General features: G+C 27.7%; 1 protein-coding gene across 1 annotated transcript; it reads right to left on the bottom strand.

Moving 5' to 3' along the window:
* Positions 1-634: 634 nt before the first annotated feature.
* LOC125870667 (3-ketoacyl-CoA synthase 20-like) lies at positions 635-3,427 on the bottom strand. The gene is made up of 2 exons (XM_049551162.1): positions 2,500-3,427; positions 635-1,633 (listed from the first exon to the last, which is right to left on the bottom strand). Exons 1-2 carry the CDS (start codon positions 3,277-3,279, stop codon positions 848-850), a joined length of 1,566 nt encoding a protein of 521 aa, XP_049407119.1. The 5' UTR covers positions 3,280-3,427; the 3' UTR covers positions 635-847.
* Between the last annotated feature and the right edge of the window lie 12,997 nt (positions 3,428-16,424).

Genomic DNA, 16,424 nt, shown 5'->3' with positions numbered 1-16,424 from the left:
TACAAATATATAAATTTCATTTTGAAAAATTTGAAGATTCCATGAGCAAATTCTTGGTCAAACTTAAATTGTTTGACTCTCAAAAAGCGAAATATGTTACATAAATTGAGACAGAAAGAGTAGCAAGTTACATGTATAATTACATCAGCTAGTTAAAACTCTAATTTTCATCTAGAAAAGCAATAAATGCAGTATGCTCCTTAGTTACTGAAGCATGTGACATGTTTTGAAAACTCAGATGCAATAAATTCACATGACATTATTTATAATAGGAGCTAGCATCAGAGCATGTAGAAACTGTTTGACTTATAAGGTCAGTCATAATACATTAAATATCTAAATGTAGAATTTAATTTAATCTTAACTGATATTTATTGCCTTTAACTTTGTGTGTGCGGTACAAGTACACTTACACTTGCATAAAGTTAAACAAGCTAAGTAGACATACGCGTCCTACGTTGCATAATACAAATCAATTTAAGTGTATATCACGTGAATCGTTACGTAGAATGCCACGTGTGTCTTATTTAACTTCATACAAGTTTTAAGTTTCTACTTGTGCACATCTGAAGTTGAAGAATATATATAGATATCAACTGATGTCAAATTAAATGACACGTTTATCAAAAACATGTATATAGAAGATATTGTATTGCTTTCTTAAATCATAATCAAGGTACACACCCACCTAGTAACAACAAAAACAACAAAGTGAGGTAATATTACAATGATCACAACACATAAACTAGTTCCTTTGTTAACAACAAAGTGAGGTAATATTACAATGATCACAACACACAAACTAGTTCCTTTGCTTCCCCTTTCTTAGGGTTAAACAAAACATTCTTCAAGAATCATTAATTGTCACAACTCTAGGCACTTCAACTGGAAATTCATCAATTTCATCCATCCAAGGATTCTTCTCCTTAGCAGGATCAATAGTCCTTAATGCACACCACACAGCACTATTACACTTAAATCCTGAACCAAATGCAATTTGCCATGTCCTATCACCTTTCTTAATCCTCCCTTTAGCTTCAGTATATGCCAATTCATACCACAATGAACTACTTGAAGTATTACCAAACCTATAAAGTGTCATTCTTGATGGCTCCATATGCCATTCACTTAACTCAAGATTTTTTTCTAACTCATCCAACACTGCCCTACCACCAGCATGTATACAAAAATGTTCAAACGCTAACTTAAAATCAGGAATATACGGTTTTATTTTCATCTTCAACACTTTCCTAGCGACTAATGTCGCAAAAAATAATAGTTGTTCGGACATAGGGAGAACAATTGGCCCTAGAGTTGTAATGTTCGTTTTCAAGGCCTCCCCTGCTACAGCCATTAGGTCTTTAGACAACGCGACACCAATTTTTTTACTATCATCTTCCTCTTGGAACACACATCCATAGCTCTTGTCATCTGCACCTTTGTGTGTACGTACTGTATGTATGAGTTGATATTTTGAACGTCGTCGATCGGACGATTTATTCGATAATAATATTGCTGCACCACCCATACGAAAAATGCAATTTGAGACTAGCATTGATCGATTGTTACCAAAGTACCAATTTAGTGTTATGTTTTCCATGCTGACTACTAGTGCATATGAATTTGGTTGCACCTGTTACAACGTGTGATATAATAACATATGAAAAAAAATTTAGTATTGTAAAGTTATTAAATACACTAGAAATTAATATTTTAGTACAATATTAAAAGCTAGCTAGCATGCAGTTGGTAGATATTCAGACATTAAATTGACTATGTCCACTTGAACCTTTTTTAATATACTGAATTCAGAAAAATCATGTCACATCTGATGGTCTAAAGTGAGTTAATTAATTATATATTATGTCTACATCTCAAATGAGTTGGAGTCAGCTAATATATGAATTTTTTTGTACCATTTCACTATAGTCATGTTCATTTTATTCTAATTAATTACATAGTAATTTCTCTTTTAAGGAAACTAAATATCATGTAAATATTTTACTAAAAAAAAACCAAAAAAGAAAAAAGAGAGCAAGATTTGCTTGCATATTACCTAACATGATGTGCATCTCACCTATATTGTTCAGACTCATTCAAAATGTTGTTCAGTATATGTCAAAAATCCTTCAAAAATAGTATTTTTTAGAGGTTCTGACTTCTGACCCTTTTTCTTAAACATATTTTAAAAGTCCATACAACATAACATACCACCAAAGCTAGTGCATCATGTAATTAAAGACCATGCCAAAGCACTCTTAGAAGTAACTTAATTAGTACTCTTGCAAAGAGTAAATATATATACTATTAATATAATTTAACATGTTATAGCATGTTGCCTATTTTATTTTTGGATTATATGACATTTTGACCACTTTATTTAAAAAATGACTTGTTATTTATTGCAAGTAACTTAACTTTCGTTAAAAAAATCATATACTATACTATCAGTACATAGAACTTAAACGGAAAAAATATAAATCTAGCAAAGGAACAAACCTGTAGCATTTGCTTGGCAAGGTCAATTGAAATTAATCCAGCACTACATCCCATACCACCAAGGTTGTAACTCAAAATATTTCCTCTAAGCTTATAATGATTAACAATCATAGCAGAAAGTGATGGAGTTGGATTAAATAAACTACAATTCACCACAAGAATCCCAATATCTTTAGCCTTCACACCAGTTTTCTCTAACAATTCATCAATTGCACCAAACATAACCATTTCAGCTTCTTTTCTTGCCTCAGCCATACAAGGATTTGGTGGCAATTTCAATAACGCTTCTGGAAAATACGTCTTTTGACCTAAACCTGACCTTTCTAGTATTTTCTTTTGAAAGGCCAAATTCTCCTCAGTGAAAATTCCGGCTAATTTTGATCTCTCCATGAATAATTCCTTAGGACACATAACTTCAGGTTTGGGTTTGTAACACGAAAAATCGACTAGGTACACTTTACGTGGCCTAGTCATAAAATAAAGTGTAGCCAAGAAAACTATGAGGGCTGAGCATAAAATTACTGTGACAAGATTGAATTTTAGTTGGTTCCATAATTGAACCATATCTTCCATAGTAATTGTTGAAAGTTGAGCAAATAAAGCAATTAAAATTGGGATAAGGAACAAATACATAGCATGGCTAATCAAATAATGGTAGCCAAGTTTAACATATTTGAGCCTAACTGATAATAGAAAATTTGGAAGTTTATTACTATTAATTCTTTGATCATCATGATGATTAGCTTCAATTGAAACTCTTCTAGTTGATTCATCTCCCATTTTATTGGAATTTTTGAACCAACCCCACAAATTTATCAACTATAACTTAGAGAAATAAGTGACTTTCTTGGATTTTTATTATTTTTTTGCCACAAATGTGAACAAGAAGTACACAAGTGAGAAAAAAAGAGTTGAGGAAAAGAGATGTGTTGAGAAGGAAAAATAAGGTTGTATGAGAATTTAAAGAGTATGTAGAAAAGTGGGGTGGGGGGGTTATGGGGGGTGGGGTGGGGGGTACAACTACCCCAACAAACTTTTAATTGTTAGCCCTACTATATCATTTAATTAAATTTGCCAGAAGGAAAACTAGAGGCATTTTCTTGTATAAGTTTTTATATATATATTTTTGGAACTTGACTTAGTCTCACCAACTATGATTTCTTCTTGGCCACCCTAAAAGTTAATTGCCATAAATTATTGCATTTGCCTTGTCACACAGTAATAAATTAAAAATTCAGGCAAAAAGGATATGGTCGATTGAGTCAATGGAGCTGCTCCTCGATTTCTTAATCAGAGATTTTGAATTTAAGCTCTAGGTATGAAAAAATATTTGATAGGAATATGCAAATCTAGATTATTCGAGTTCTAATATGAATATTGTCACACCCCTTTTCGCGCACAGAGGCGGAAGGGTTTTTCCATTTTAAGTGACGGTATTGATTTAGGGATTATTTTATTTTTGTTTCAGAGTCGCCACTTGGAATTGAGTTGTGGTGTTCCAAGTCACCTTTTCGAATCCCTAATCAATAGGAAATGACTCTTTTAGTTTTGGTCTACGAACTATTATTTTCAGGTAAGGAATTCTGTTGACCGAGGGGAAGGTATTAGGCATCCCTCGAGTCCCATGGTTCTAGCACGGTCGCTTTTATTGACTTATACTTATGCTAAATTATTATTAGTATTATTTTGGATACATTATTATAGGCCATGGTTTGCTTATTTTTTTTATTGTTGAATTTTTATTAGTTTGAACCTAGATGCGTAACCGCATTCTTGGTCTTGACATTTAGAGGCATAACTGCCTTTTTCTCTCGAGTACCTCACACCTAATAATCTCAATTTACACCTCTTGATTTAAATTACTATAAATTAATTATTAAACAATTTGGTCAAGGTGCACCAGCGCATCCTTGAATTTCTTTTAAGTGTTTCAAAGAAGATGTGTAACCACATTCTTAATTGAAACTATTTTTAGCGTATCTAAATTTGCCTACAAAAATTAGTCTGCCAATTTTTAAGCGTGAATCAAGTGGTGCCGAACTACCACCGACCACAATAATAATAATAATATTAATAATAATAATAATAATAATAATATTTCATCGTAAACATGTGCACAATAGTTATTACTCATTGTTGAAATTTTCTTATTAGTTTTTATTTTATATATTTATTTATTAAGAAAAAAGAACTAAGTTAGCACTCAAAAGATAAAAGCAACACCCATATTATTGCACAAAAATAACTTATCACTTATTTGAACACAACTCAACAGATAATTCATCAAAATTAATGAGGCACAAGCACTAGAACAAATAATCACAAGTTATACAATTTTATTTCTAAATTTAATGATATAAAAGGTTCAAATATATGTCAATATTATAATGCTAAAATTAAACACACATAAATTTGAGCAACTTCATGATATTAGAATCACATCTTGTATAATAATGAAATCCAATTATACAATGAAGATTAAATGGTACCTCTTGCGAAAATTCAATTTACGAAAAGGAAACAATCCTAATAAGGAGCCACGAACTTGAAACCACGAAAGCAAACCTCGAACTCAACCTCTAAGTGTGTGGTTGGAAGGAATTAAAAAGCATTTTGATGTTTTGATTTTCTTTTTCTATACGTACGAGTGTCTTTTGGTATGAATGTATAGTGCATTCTTTTTTCTTTTCTTTTTTATTCCAGTGCGTTTGTCACTATGTGCGTTTGAAGAAAAATAATTTGGTATTCTGGTTATGTTTGCTGATTGTATGTTGCTTTTTTTTTCTTCGTTTTTCTGTCTCTGTACGTCTTTCTTTTTCTCTTTTTTCTTCCTTCGTTTTTCTGTCTCTGTACGTCTTTCTTTTTCTCTTTTTTCTATGTTGTTCGTTTGGGTGTGGTAATATAGTGGAGTGTGGGTGTGTGTAGTGTCGTGTGTGTATAGGGGTGTTGTGGGGTAGTGGGGTTGAGTGGGAGGAGTAGTGGGTAAATGGGTGTTGATAGGTAAATTATTATTTTAAAAAAATAAAAATAAATAAAATAAAAATTAAATATGTAGAAATAATTATAAAAATATTAGTCAACTACTCTACATTAATATGAAAACAAAATCTAATCTAAAGTTATAATAAAAAAAAAGTAATATACGATTATTCATTAAACCTAATAATAGAAGAAAACACACACATATATATATATGTGTGTTCATTTTCATTACTTTTTTAAAACAATTGAAAAAAAAAAAAAAACTTAGCTTAAAATGTGATTCAAATTTTTGTAGTTTTCAAATATTTTAAAATAAATCTAATAAAAATAAAATATTTAATTTAAATTTATAATAAACATTTAACCACTAAAAATGGTGTAAAATTTAAATTCGGTAAAAAATTACGTGTCTACAAATATCGTATACCGAATGAAAAATAAAAAAATAATAATTAAAATTAAACTTCGTGCTCAGTTAATTTCTATAAATTTCTTTAATTGGTCACGAAATTTAAGAAGAAAAAATTACTTTTAAAACTTATGGTATTAAATATGTCATAACATTTGTGTAGAAATAGAAATTTTAAAAATTCTGATATTATACACGTTATAATACTTATTTGTGTGGCTATAAATAAGTCATTAGTAAGTATAATTAATTATAAAATGAAAATTTTTAAATTAAATTATTTCCATTGTTTTTTTTTTTTTTTAAAAGTCATTCTTCTTAAACATAGCAAAAAGGAAACAAATTAACGTATGGGTACATTACTTATGAGTATGGGTATCATGTATTTAAAATGAAAATACTATTATATTTTGTAATTAAGCAAAATCTTGTTATTTTTCACTTCAAATAGTGCGATTTTGTGAAAATAAAAATATGGGGATAATGTGATGAAATTACTAACCGTCGTGTCAACTTATTACGATATTGTTGTGTTAACGTACGATACTGTCCAAATGATTAAGACTTAAGTAACATTAACAAGTAAAACAAATTTTAATGAAGGGACTAGACAAGTACTTTTTTCATGTTATTCTTATTTTTTAAGGAAAAATAAATAAAACCTTTTTCTTGTTAACTAAATTGATCATATAAAAACTTTACAACGTTGTCAGTGTATATATAACACAAAAATCCTTTTGTAATACTTTATTTAACTCTAAAATTTATACACATAAAAAATCTAGTTGATTATATATGTAATAATAAATAACTCTAAGTTTGATCTTCTAAACAACGACTGTTTGTAAGTAGCCCTTGTTTTATCACTTATTTTATTTATTAAACTAATATTAATCAAACTTCCATTACTATTTTTAAAGAAAGAGAAGTCATTGAGCAACCCTACTTAGGGTTGGGTACCAAAATAAAATGGCCTACAAAATTAAATCCCAAACATATTGTTGATTAACCATCTAAATTAAAATATTTTTATTGTTATTATATTATATAGTATTAATAAAAGCTTCTCAAGTAGGTGAACCATCTACAGGATTATACTATTAATAAAAGTTTCTCAAGTAGGTGACCATCTAAACTATGATTTACTAATCTTACGTGACATACAAAAATGCTGAAAATAAATAAACCACTTGAATTTATTTCTAACCAAGTTCAAATTAATGAATGTTTTTAACCAAATGTATTATGAATACAATAATAAAAAAATGAGTATACTCTTAATATTCAAATCCCTCTGTTCCTAATTACTTGTCCACTTTTTATTTTTTTGCTGTCCCTAATTACTTGTTTATTTTGATAAATAAAAAAATGACCAAATTTTTTTTATCTATTATACCCTCAATTAATTACTTTGAAAAAAATAGAATTTCTTGAAAATCTTAAATTTTTATTTCATCCACTTCATAATTAATAGGGGTAAAATGGTAATTTCACTATGTCATTAATTATTTTATTAATAGGTATATCACTTCAAAAGTAGACAAGTAATTAGGGACAGAGAGTATTTTTTAGTCGTATAATCGGTCTATATGCCTAATTGCCATACTCTTTTGAGAATTCATTCCATGTGAAAAATTCTCTAGCTAGTTAGGGAATTCTTCATATGATTATTTTTGTGAAGTCTTTACAAATTATAAATCATAAGAATCGTCAAATTGAAAACATTAATTTATGAGATTACCAATATCATATGGGGCAGAACAACTTTCCAAAGTACTCTTTTTATTCATTTTTATTTATATAGACTTAGACACGTTTCTCAAAATATAATAACAATTTTACTACTGTATATAGTTTCTTTAAATATAACAAATTCAATATTTTGAAAAAATATATTGAGAAATAGTTATCGTTAATATAATAAGGCAAGTTAGAAACTAAAAGATAAATTGTTCTTGATTTTTGCAGATATATTATTTAATTATTTTAATTAATATATACATAAATTATATACTAATTATACATATATCATATATCAATTATATATTGGTGATTATTTTTAATTTAAGCTATTAAGTGAGTGACTATTTTTAGATTAATTCCTTCATAAATACACGTAACTTTAGGTGACATGACCTCAGACTATATTTTAGCATCATGAGAAGGAAAACATACAATAAATTAGCCCAAGCTAAAATTATATTTAAAAATGATATAGTAAATTGTTATTTTATTTATTACTTTTTAAAAATGTATTAAGCCAATATATAGGGCAAATAATGAAAAAGCTCAAGCTTAACAAAGGTAGAGTATATCAATGGGCAGTGAAAAGATAGTTGGGATCGATCAATCCATCCTTAATTAGAAATCTCATATTAACTCAGTTAAAAGTTTGGATATGAAAAGAATTTTGCTAAGAGCTTTATCTCCCAAATTAGTCTTACAATGCACAATTTTAATATAATCAAACTGTAATATAAATATTGAACATCAAACGAAAAAATAAAAAAAAATACTGATAAAATATGAAATTTATGAACACATTGTAGTCCTGCAGCTGGGCAGCCTTTGACTGGAAAACTTCAAAGAAGTAATTAGCCATATCTTAGTTAAAATTATCCCAATCTAGATCTAGAAAGCAAAGTCAACAGCAAATGCATGTATTATTTTTTTTTGGCAATTTTATAGTGAATTTTTATACAAATTTATACTTTATATTGTAAATATCGACTTCGGATGAATTCAATATTATAAGGTTTGATTCGCTTCTATCTTTGGGGTAAATACTAATTCAGATTAGCTCCGCACAAGGCAATCATCAGAAGCTTGAAAATTAAACACTCATTATAAAAAAAAAACTCATTCATAATTGGGAGCAATTCGAAGCTTCTACTCAAAACGAAGAAATCTTATCTAATCTATCAGAGGTCCGCGTTATATATATTGATGACAGATATAATAACGTTGGATTCACACGTTGCTTTAAATGCTTATAGAAAATGAAATTCTTAATTAAAGTTTGACTTATATGTGCTACGTATACAGCGTATAGCCTATAGGGATAACATTAATAAATAATTGGTAATATTATTGATAGCTCATTTTGTAGTTGGGAGCTAGTAGGAAGATTGAATTGTGATAAATTGTGATACACTTTTGTTTGGAGAGGCAGAAAAGATATTCAAATTCACACGAAATCTCTTTTATAGTGTTTTTCGGTTCGTTTTTGCGATATAGTGGTAAATTAAGAGTTTTTTGTTTTACAGTCATATGACTTTCTGTGTAGATATTTGAAAAAATAACTCTCAACACAAGGGGGTGATAATTTATTATTCACTTGTTATGGTATCACTCTTTCGGTTCATTTTTACTTGATATGATGTACTTATTTAGAGTTAATTTGATTGTTACTTAAAATTAAATTGAAATAGATTAACTTAATATAAAAAATTAAAATTTAGATATTGAAACTTCTTATATTATTAGATGATGAAATACATCTTAATATATTGATAAATAGATTAACTTAATATAAAAAATTAAAATTTAGATATCGAAACTTCTTATATTATTATATGATGAAATACATCTTAATATATTGATAAAAAATTCATGTAATTTGATTCTTATACAAAACGTTATAAGTAAAAATACCAGAGAAATAATATTATATACATCATTATTATTAAATACTACTCCCTCCGTCCCATTTTATGTGGCAACATTTCCTTTTTGGTCAGTCCCAAAAAGAATGTCACATTTCCTTATAAGGAAAGTATTTAAAGGTACAATTCCTTTTTTATCTTTGTTGGTCCCACTTAATCTTAAAATAATACTCCAATACATTTATGAGGAGAGAGAAATTGAGTCTACTTTTTAAAAGGGCAATTTGGTAAACATTTCAAAGTTTAATTTATTTCTTAAACTCCGTGCCCGGTCAAATATTGCCACATAAAATGGGACGGAGGGAGTATGTTTTAAGGAAGAGTAATAATTAAAAATAAGAATGAAGAGTTATGTGAGTGAGTTTCTTGGCAAATTTCAAGAAAGTTCTAGAGGCTTTTCTTTTTCTTTTTAAGAAAAGTACAAATTCACCCTTTTTGTACTCCCTCCGTCCCTATTTACTTGTCCATATTTCCTTTTTTGGTTGTCCCTATTTAGTTGTCCATTTTGACAAATCAAGAAAGGACAACAAATTTTTTCCTATTATACCCTTATTTACACTTCTTGAAAATTGTAAAAGTGTATGTTGTTTCCCTCCAATTTATTTCACTTTAATTCAAATAAGTGGTTGTAATTTTGAAGTGAAAAGTTGTCATAAGGGTAAAATTGTAACTTCACTGTGCTAATCATTGTTGCCTTAATCTGTGTGTCATTTCTAAAGTGGACAACTAAAAAGGGACGGAGGGAGTAACTTTTATCTTCTTTTTATTACAGTGATTTTTTTTTTTTAATACAAAGTTAATCCTATTTCTTCTCTGTTTCAATAAGGTTTTTGAGGTTTTGGGTTTATCCTTAATTTGTCACGATTATGCATTTAATTTGTCCAAAAGATTTTAAAATATAGTACAATATTTGTGATGATCCATACGTAAATAAAACAAAAATTGATGCGAATCAATTCTACGAAAAAAAAAATCATACGAAATTATTCATTTATATTCTGATAAATCTTTTAAAAAACTAAGGGAAAATGGTTCGAAATATATCTGAACTTTGACCGAAATTGCTGTAACAATCCTAAACTTTGAGCAGGACCTATTACCCAACCTGCACTATTTAATTGTATATTTTAAAGGTATATATGTAGCCACGTGCAGGGGCGGCTAGTAAGGTATAAAAAAAAGTCTTTGACCTTAGGCCCCCAATAAATTGGGGGGCTCATTTTTTAGTTAATTAGGTAGGATTAAACTAAAAAAAAAAAAAAGAACTAAGACAACAAATGCAAACGGCGTTAATGAAGTGATAGATATGACAATTACTTTTTCCCTTTCCAATACTCCCTCCGTCCCTATTTAGTTGTCCACTTTAGAAATGACACACATATTAAGGCAACAATGATTAGCATAGTGAAGTTACAATTTTGCCCTTATTAATTATGATTCCAAAATAAATTTATTCAAGATAACTAATCAATGTTGGGGGGAGTTTAAATTTTCAAGAAGTTTAAATGAGGGTATAACAGGAAATTTTTTTTTTGTCCTTTCTTGATTTGTCAAAATGGACAAGTAAATAGGGACATCTAAAAGAGGAAATATGGGCAGTAAATGGGGACGGAGGGAGTAAAAAGTTGTCTACTTTTTTTTTAATGTACAAGTTATCTTTTTTTTTTTTACCTTATTCTTTTTCTAATTTTATTTTTATATATTATATCCTCCTCTCTTCTTCTCTTCTATTTCTTTTCTCTTTCTCTTTTCTAATCTTATATCTCTCTCTAATTCAAAACTTAAGAATTTACTTATTCTATTGATAGTTTATATTTTAAATTTGGAGAAAAATATATTGCAGCAGCCCAATTCATTTTCGGAAATCAAGTCTTCATAGTTCTTGAATCCGATAATATCATTCTAATTTCTAATATTATTTTTGTTTTGTGTCTTATGTTTATTATATTTTTTATTTGATATTGTAATAGTGTTTAAAATATTTGTTAGATTTTAATATGTCAACTAGAAAATATGAATCCGGTCATTCAAAACTTAAAAGAAAAAGAAAAGTCGATAACTTGATAAAATCTAGAAAAGGTGCTCTAGATAAATTTTAGAAGTGGTTTGGCTATATTATCGATTGAAAAAGAATTATTAGAAGAGATTGACTACACAAAAATTATTAACAACTTTGCATCTCAAAAAGCTAGAAAAATAGATTTAAAATAAAAATATTTTTAATTTTTAATTATTTTTTTTAAGGCCTCTAGTTTGATTTTAGCCTTAGGCCACCAACGGGTTTGAGCCATTCCTGCCCACGTGGACATCATAAATATTTATAATGATGCAATATTTATGATGTCCACATGGCATATATATATACCTTTAAAATACACTATTAAATAGTGCAGGGCGGAGTAAAATGGTCTTTCCAAAGTTCGAGATAGTTACAATAATTTCAATCAATGTTCGGATACATTTCAGACATTTTTTTCCAAAAACTAATTGATTAATTAATCGAATGAGCCTAGCTACCTTGGGTCTATAGCGGACAATGATAGTAATTTTTTTTATCGATTATTATATATTAATCAAGACACAAAATCAATAACAAACACTTTATAGAATAAAAAAGTTACTTCTAAAATACCAATTAATATATATCATGAATATTAGTAAGTTTCTAACCAAAGCAAAATGAATATTAGTAAGTGAACTTATTTTTATCAACTTCCATTTATGTCATAGTATATGACTTAGCTAGTTGAGGACTACAATTATTATGTTATAGAATTTTATTTCCCTTAAATTTATTTTGCATACTAATGAGATGTAAGAATTAGGAAATATATATCATTGACTTTTAATTTATTTATATATATATATATATATATTACATTATTATGTCAAGCATTATTTGTTATAGTAGGTATCATGTTTCATTTTTTAAATTATAAATTTTATATTTTAAAAGACTTACATGTATATATCATTTGGATAATCTTATAATATAAAAAATAAAATAAAATAAAATTGATGGTGTCAATATTTAAGCACTCCCCAATTTTAGGGATAATTGGTGTTCTTTGAAGCTAATGAGCTACTTTAAATGTTATTATAATTAAGAAGTCAATTACTTACAGCATGAAGTCAAAATTGATACTCCATAGGAGAAGATTATGGCAATGCCTAGTCAATAGCCCATAATTTGGATATAGATAAGACGACTTATTAGACAGAAATAATATATAAACATGTTCTAAAATTAAAGATGCTAATCCAAACACTTCACATCCACCAATTTTTTTGGACATGTAAGAAATATTAATCAATTTCATATTAATTGTTCATTTTTCTTTTCACACGCTCTTTAAATAACTCTAAAAATAAATGAGAAGTTATAGTTTTCACCCAAAATATGGCTATATTTTCTTATCCTAAAAACTACTTAGGTGTAGATCTTCTAAGATCTCACAAAAGGTCCTCGTATCTTCTATTTTCTTCCACTCTAATATTTGACATGTTCTATCTATTCTAGGAAGGAAAATAATAATAATACCATTTTATTAATTTAATATTTTTCTAATATTTACTTACTTTTTTATTTGAATTGTACATTTATTATATTTAAAAGTATATAAATTATGGACATTCAAATATTGAAAAATAAATAATGTTAAATCTTAATTATTTAATGTTTAGATATAGAAATAACATTAATGAGAATAAATAAGATCTTACGTAACCATAAATAATTTAGTGTAAACACGGTTACCAATGAGTTTCCACCCATATTTTTAGTGTCATGTTCAACACACACTCCCAAGCAGCTATAGGTTAAGTTTGTTCTTCTAAACAACGACGGTTCGTAAGTAGCCTTTGTTTTATCATTTACTCTCTTTGTTCTTAATTACTTGTTCACTTTTCCTTTTTTAGTTGTCCCTAATTACTTGTTCATTTTGACAAATCAAGAAAGGATAAAAAAAAATTACCTATTATACCCTCAATTAATTAATTTGAAAAAGGTAAAATTTTTTGAAAATTTTAAGTTTTTGATTTATCCACTTCATAATTGAAATTAACTATGTCATTAATTGTATTCTTAATAAGTGTGTCAATTCAAAAGTGGACAAGTAATTAAAAACAGATGGAGTATTATTTTATTTATTAAATTAATATTAATCAAACTTCCATTAATTGTTTTAAAGAAAGAGAAGGTGACACCTTAGACTATATTTTAGCATCATGAGAAGGAAAATTCCATTAATTGTTTTAAAGAAAGAGAAGGTGACACCCAAGCTAGAATTATATTCAAAAATGATATAGCAAATTGTTATTTATTTATTACTATTTAAAAGATGTTAAGCCAAAACATGAAAAATAAAAACTAATAAAAACAGTATTTACATGCGATTACGAATGAAGAAGCCCAAGTTTAATAAGGGTAGAGTATATATATCAATAGGATGTGATGGGATGGTTGGGTCACCGGTGTAGTCAATTTTTTTTATTAAGGGTGTCGAAGAATAATGGTGTGTGGCCGTTAAAATAAAAGAAAAAAAACATTAGTTGGACACCTGGTGTGGCTATAGCTACACCCCTGATTTCCCTTTATCCTTAAATCAGAGATCTCATATTAAATTCAGTTAAGGTTTTGGATTTGAAAAGAATTTTGTTGAGAGCGTTATCCCCAGAATGAGTCCTATAATACACAATCGTAACATAATCAGACTGTAATATAAATATTGAACATCGAACGAAAAAATAAAAAAAATACTGATAGAATATGAAATTCATGAGCACATTGTAGTGCTGCAGCTGGGCAGCCTTTGACTGGAAAACTTCAAAGAAATAACCATATGTTATTTAAAATTATCCCAATCTAGATCTAGAACGCATTTTTATTGTGAATTTTCATACAAATTCATACGTTGTATCGTAAATATCAACTTTAGAAGATAAATTCAATACTATAAAGTATAAAGTTGCATTCGCCTGAATAAATATTAATCTACAATTAAAAGCAATTGAAAAGCACTCATTAATTATAAAAGAAAATATTTCATTCGCAATTGGGCGCAATTCTAAGCTTCTATTCATGGTGAAAAAATCTTATCTATTCTATCAAAGTCCCACGTAATATATCTTGGTGACAGATATAATAACGTTGGGTTCACAATCACACGTTGCTTTAAATGCTTATTAGAAAATGAAATTCATAATTAAAGTTTGACTTATATGTGCTACGTATATACAGCGTATAGGGATAACAATAACACTAATAAATAATTGGTAATATTATTGATAACTCATTTTGTAGTTGGGAGCTAGTAGGAAGATGGAATTCATGTGATAAATTGTGCTACACTTTTGTTTGGAGAGGCAGACAAGATATTCAAATTCACACGAAATCTTTTTCATTTAGTCGAATGAATTTCAGTTCTTTTTTACGATAAAGCTATAAATCAAGCTTTAAAGTATTTTTTTATATTCAAGTGACTTTTAGTTCTTTCTTATGATTTTTTGTGTTGATATTTGAGGAAGTAATTACTCTCAATACAAGGGGGTGATAATTTATTATTCATTTGTTATGGTGTCACTCTTTCTCTTCATTTTTACTTGATACAAGGTACTTATTTAGAGTGAATTTAATTGATACTTAGAGTTAAATTGAATCATTTTAATTTAATATAAAAAAATAAAATTTAGATGTCGAAACTTCTTATATTGTTATATGATAAAATACATTTTGATATATTGATAAAAAATTCATGTAATTTGACTCTTATATAAAATGTGATAATTAAAAATGAACGGAGGAAATAATATTACATCATTATTATTAAATATTTTTTAAGGAAGAGTATTGAATATGGACATTTGTTTGTTAAATAAGAATGGAGAGTTTTATGTGAGTGAGTTTCTTGGCAATTTCAAGAAAGTTCTAGAGGTTTTCTTTTTAAGAAAAGTACAAATTCACCCTTTTTGTAACTTTTATCTTCTTTTTATTACAGTGAGTTTTTTTTAATATATACAAAGTAGTTAATCCTATTTCTTCACTGTTTCAACAAGGTTTTTGAGGTTTTGGTATACATTTAATTTGTCCAAAAGATTTTAAAACATAGTACAATATTTGTGATGACCCAAATACGTAAATAAACAAAAATAGATGTGAATCAATTCTACATTTAATATATAAACATGTTCTAAAATTAAAGATACTAAATAAAATAAAAAATAAAATAAAATAAAATTGATGGTGTCAATATTTAAGCACTCCCCAATTTTAGGGATAATTGGTGTTCTTTGAAACTAATGAGCTACTTTAAATGTTATTATAATTAAGAAGTCAATTGCTTACAGCATGAAGTCAAAATTGATACTCCATAGGAGAAGATTATGGCAATGCCAAGTCAATAGATAATTTGGATATAGAAAAGATGACTTATTAGATAGAAATAATATATAAACATGTTCTAAAATTAAAGATACTAATCCAAACACTTCACTTCCACCAATTTTTTTTTGGACATTTTCAATTGTTTAGATGAATTAAAGAGTCTGCCTTCTCCATTTTCAGAAAAAAAAAAAATCCTTAAATAAGAAAGTGTAGAAAATAATGCAAGGTATCTTTGATAACCTTTTTTTATATGGAGAAGTCTCTATCTTTCATTGTTGTTTTTGGGTACAAACTCTAAATATGAGATTGTGGAGATTTTATAGCATTAGATCACATGGAGTGTTTTCAAAACAACTAAAACTACAATTTCTTTTAAGTAAAAATTAGTTACGAAATTTGTCACTAATCGGACACTAAATAATTTGTATCTAATAGTGTAGAATCTTTTAGTAATTTTTCACTAAATAGGATTAGGGACAAAATTTTG

This window comes from Solanum stenotomum, chromosome 7 (assembly GCF_019186545.1).
Source record: "Solanum stenotomum isolate F172 chromosome 7, ASM1918654v1, whole genome shotgun sequence".
Classification (NCBI taxonomy): Eukaryota; Viridiplantae; Streptophyta; class Magnoliopsida; order Solanales; family Solanaceae; genus Solanum; species Solanum stenotomum.
The sequence above is the reverse complement of the archived record's forward strand: the minus strand, read 5'-3'. Positions and strand labels throughout refer to the sequence as shown.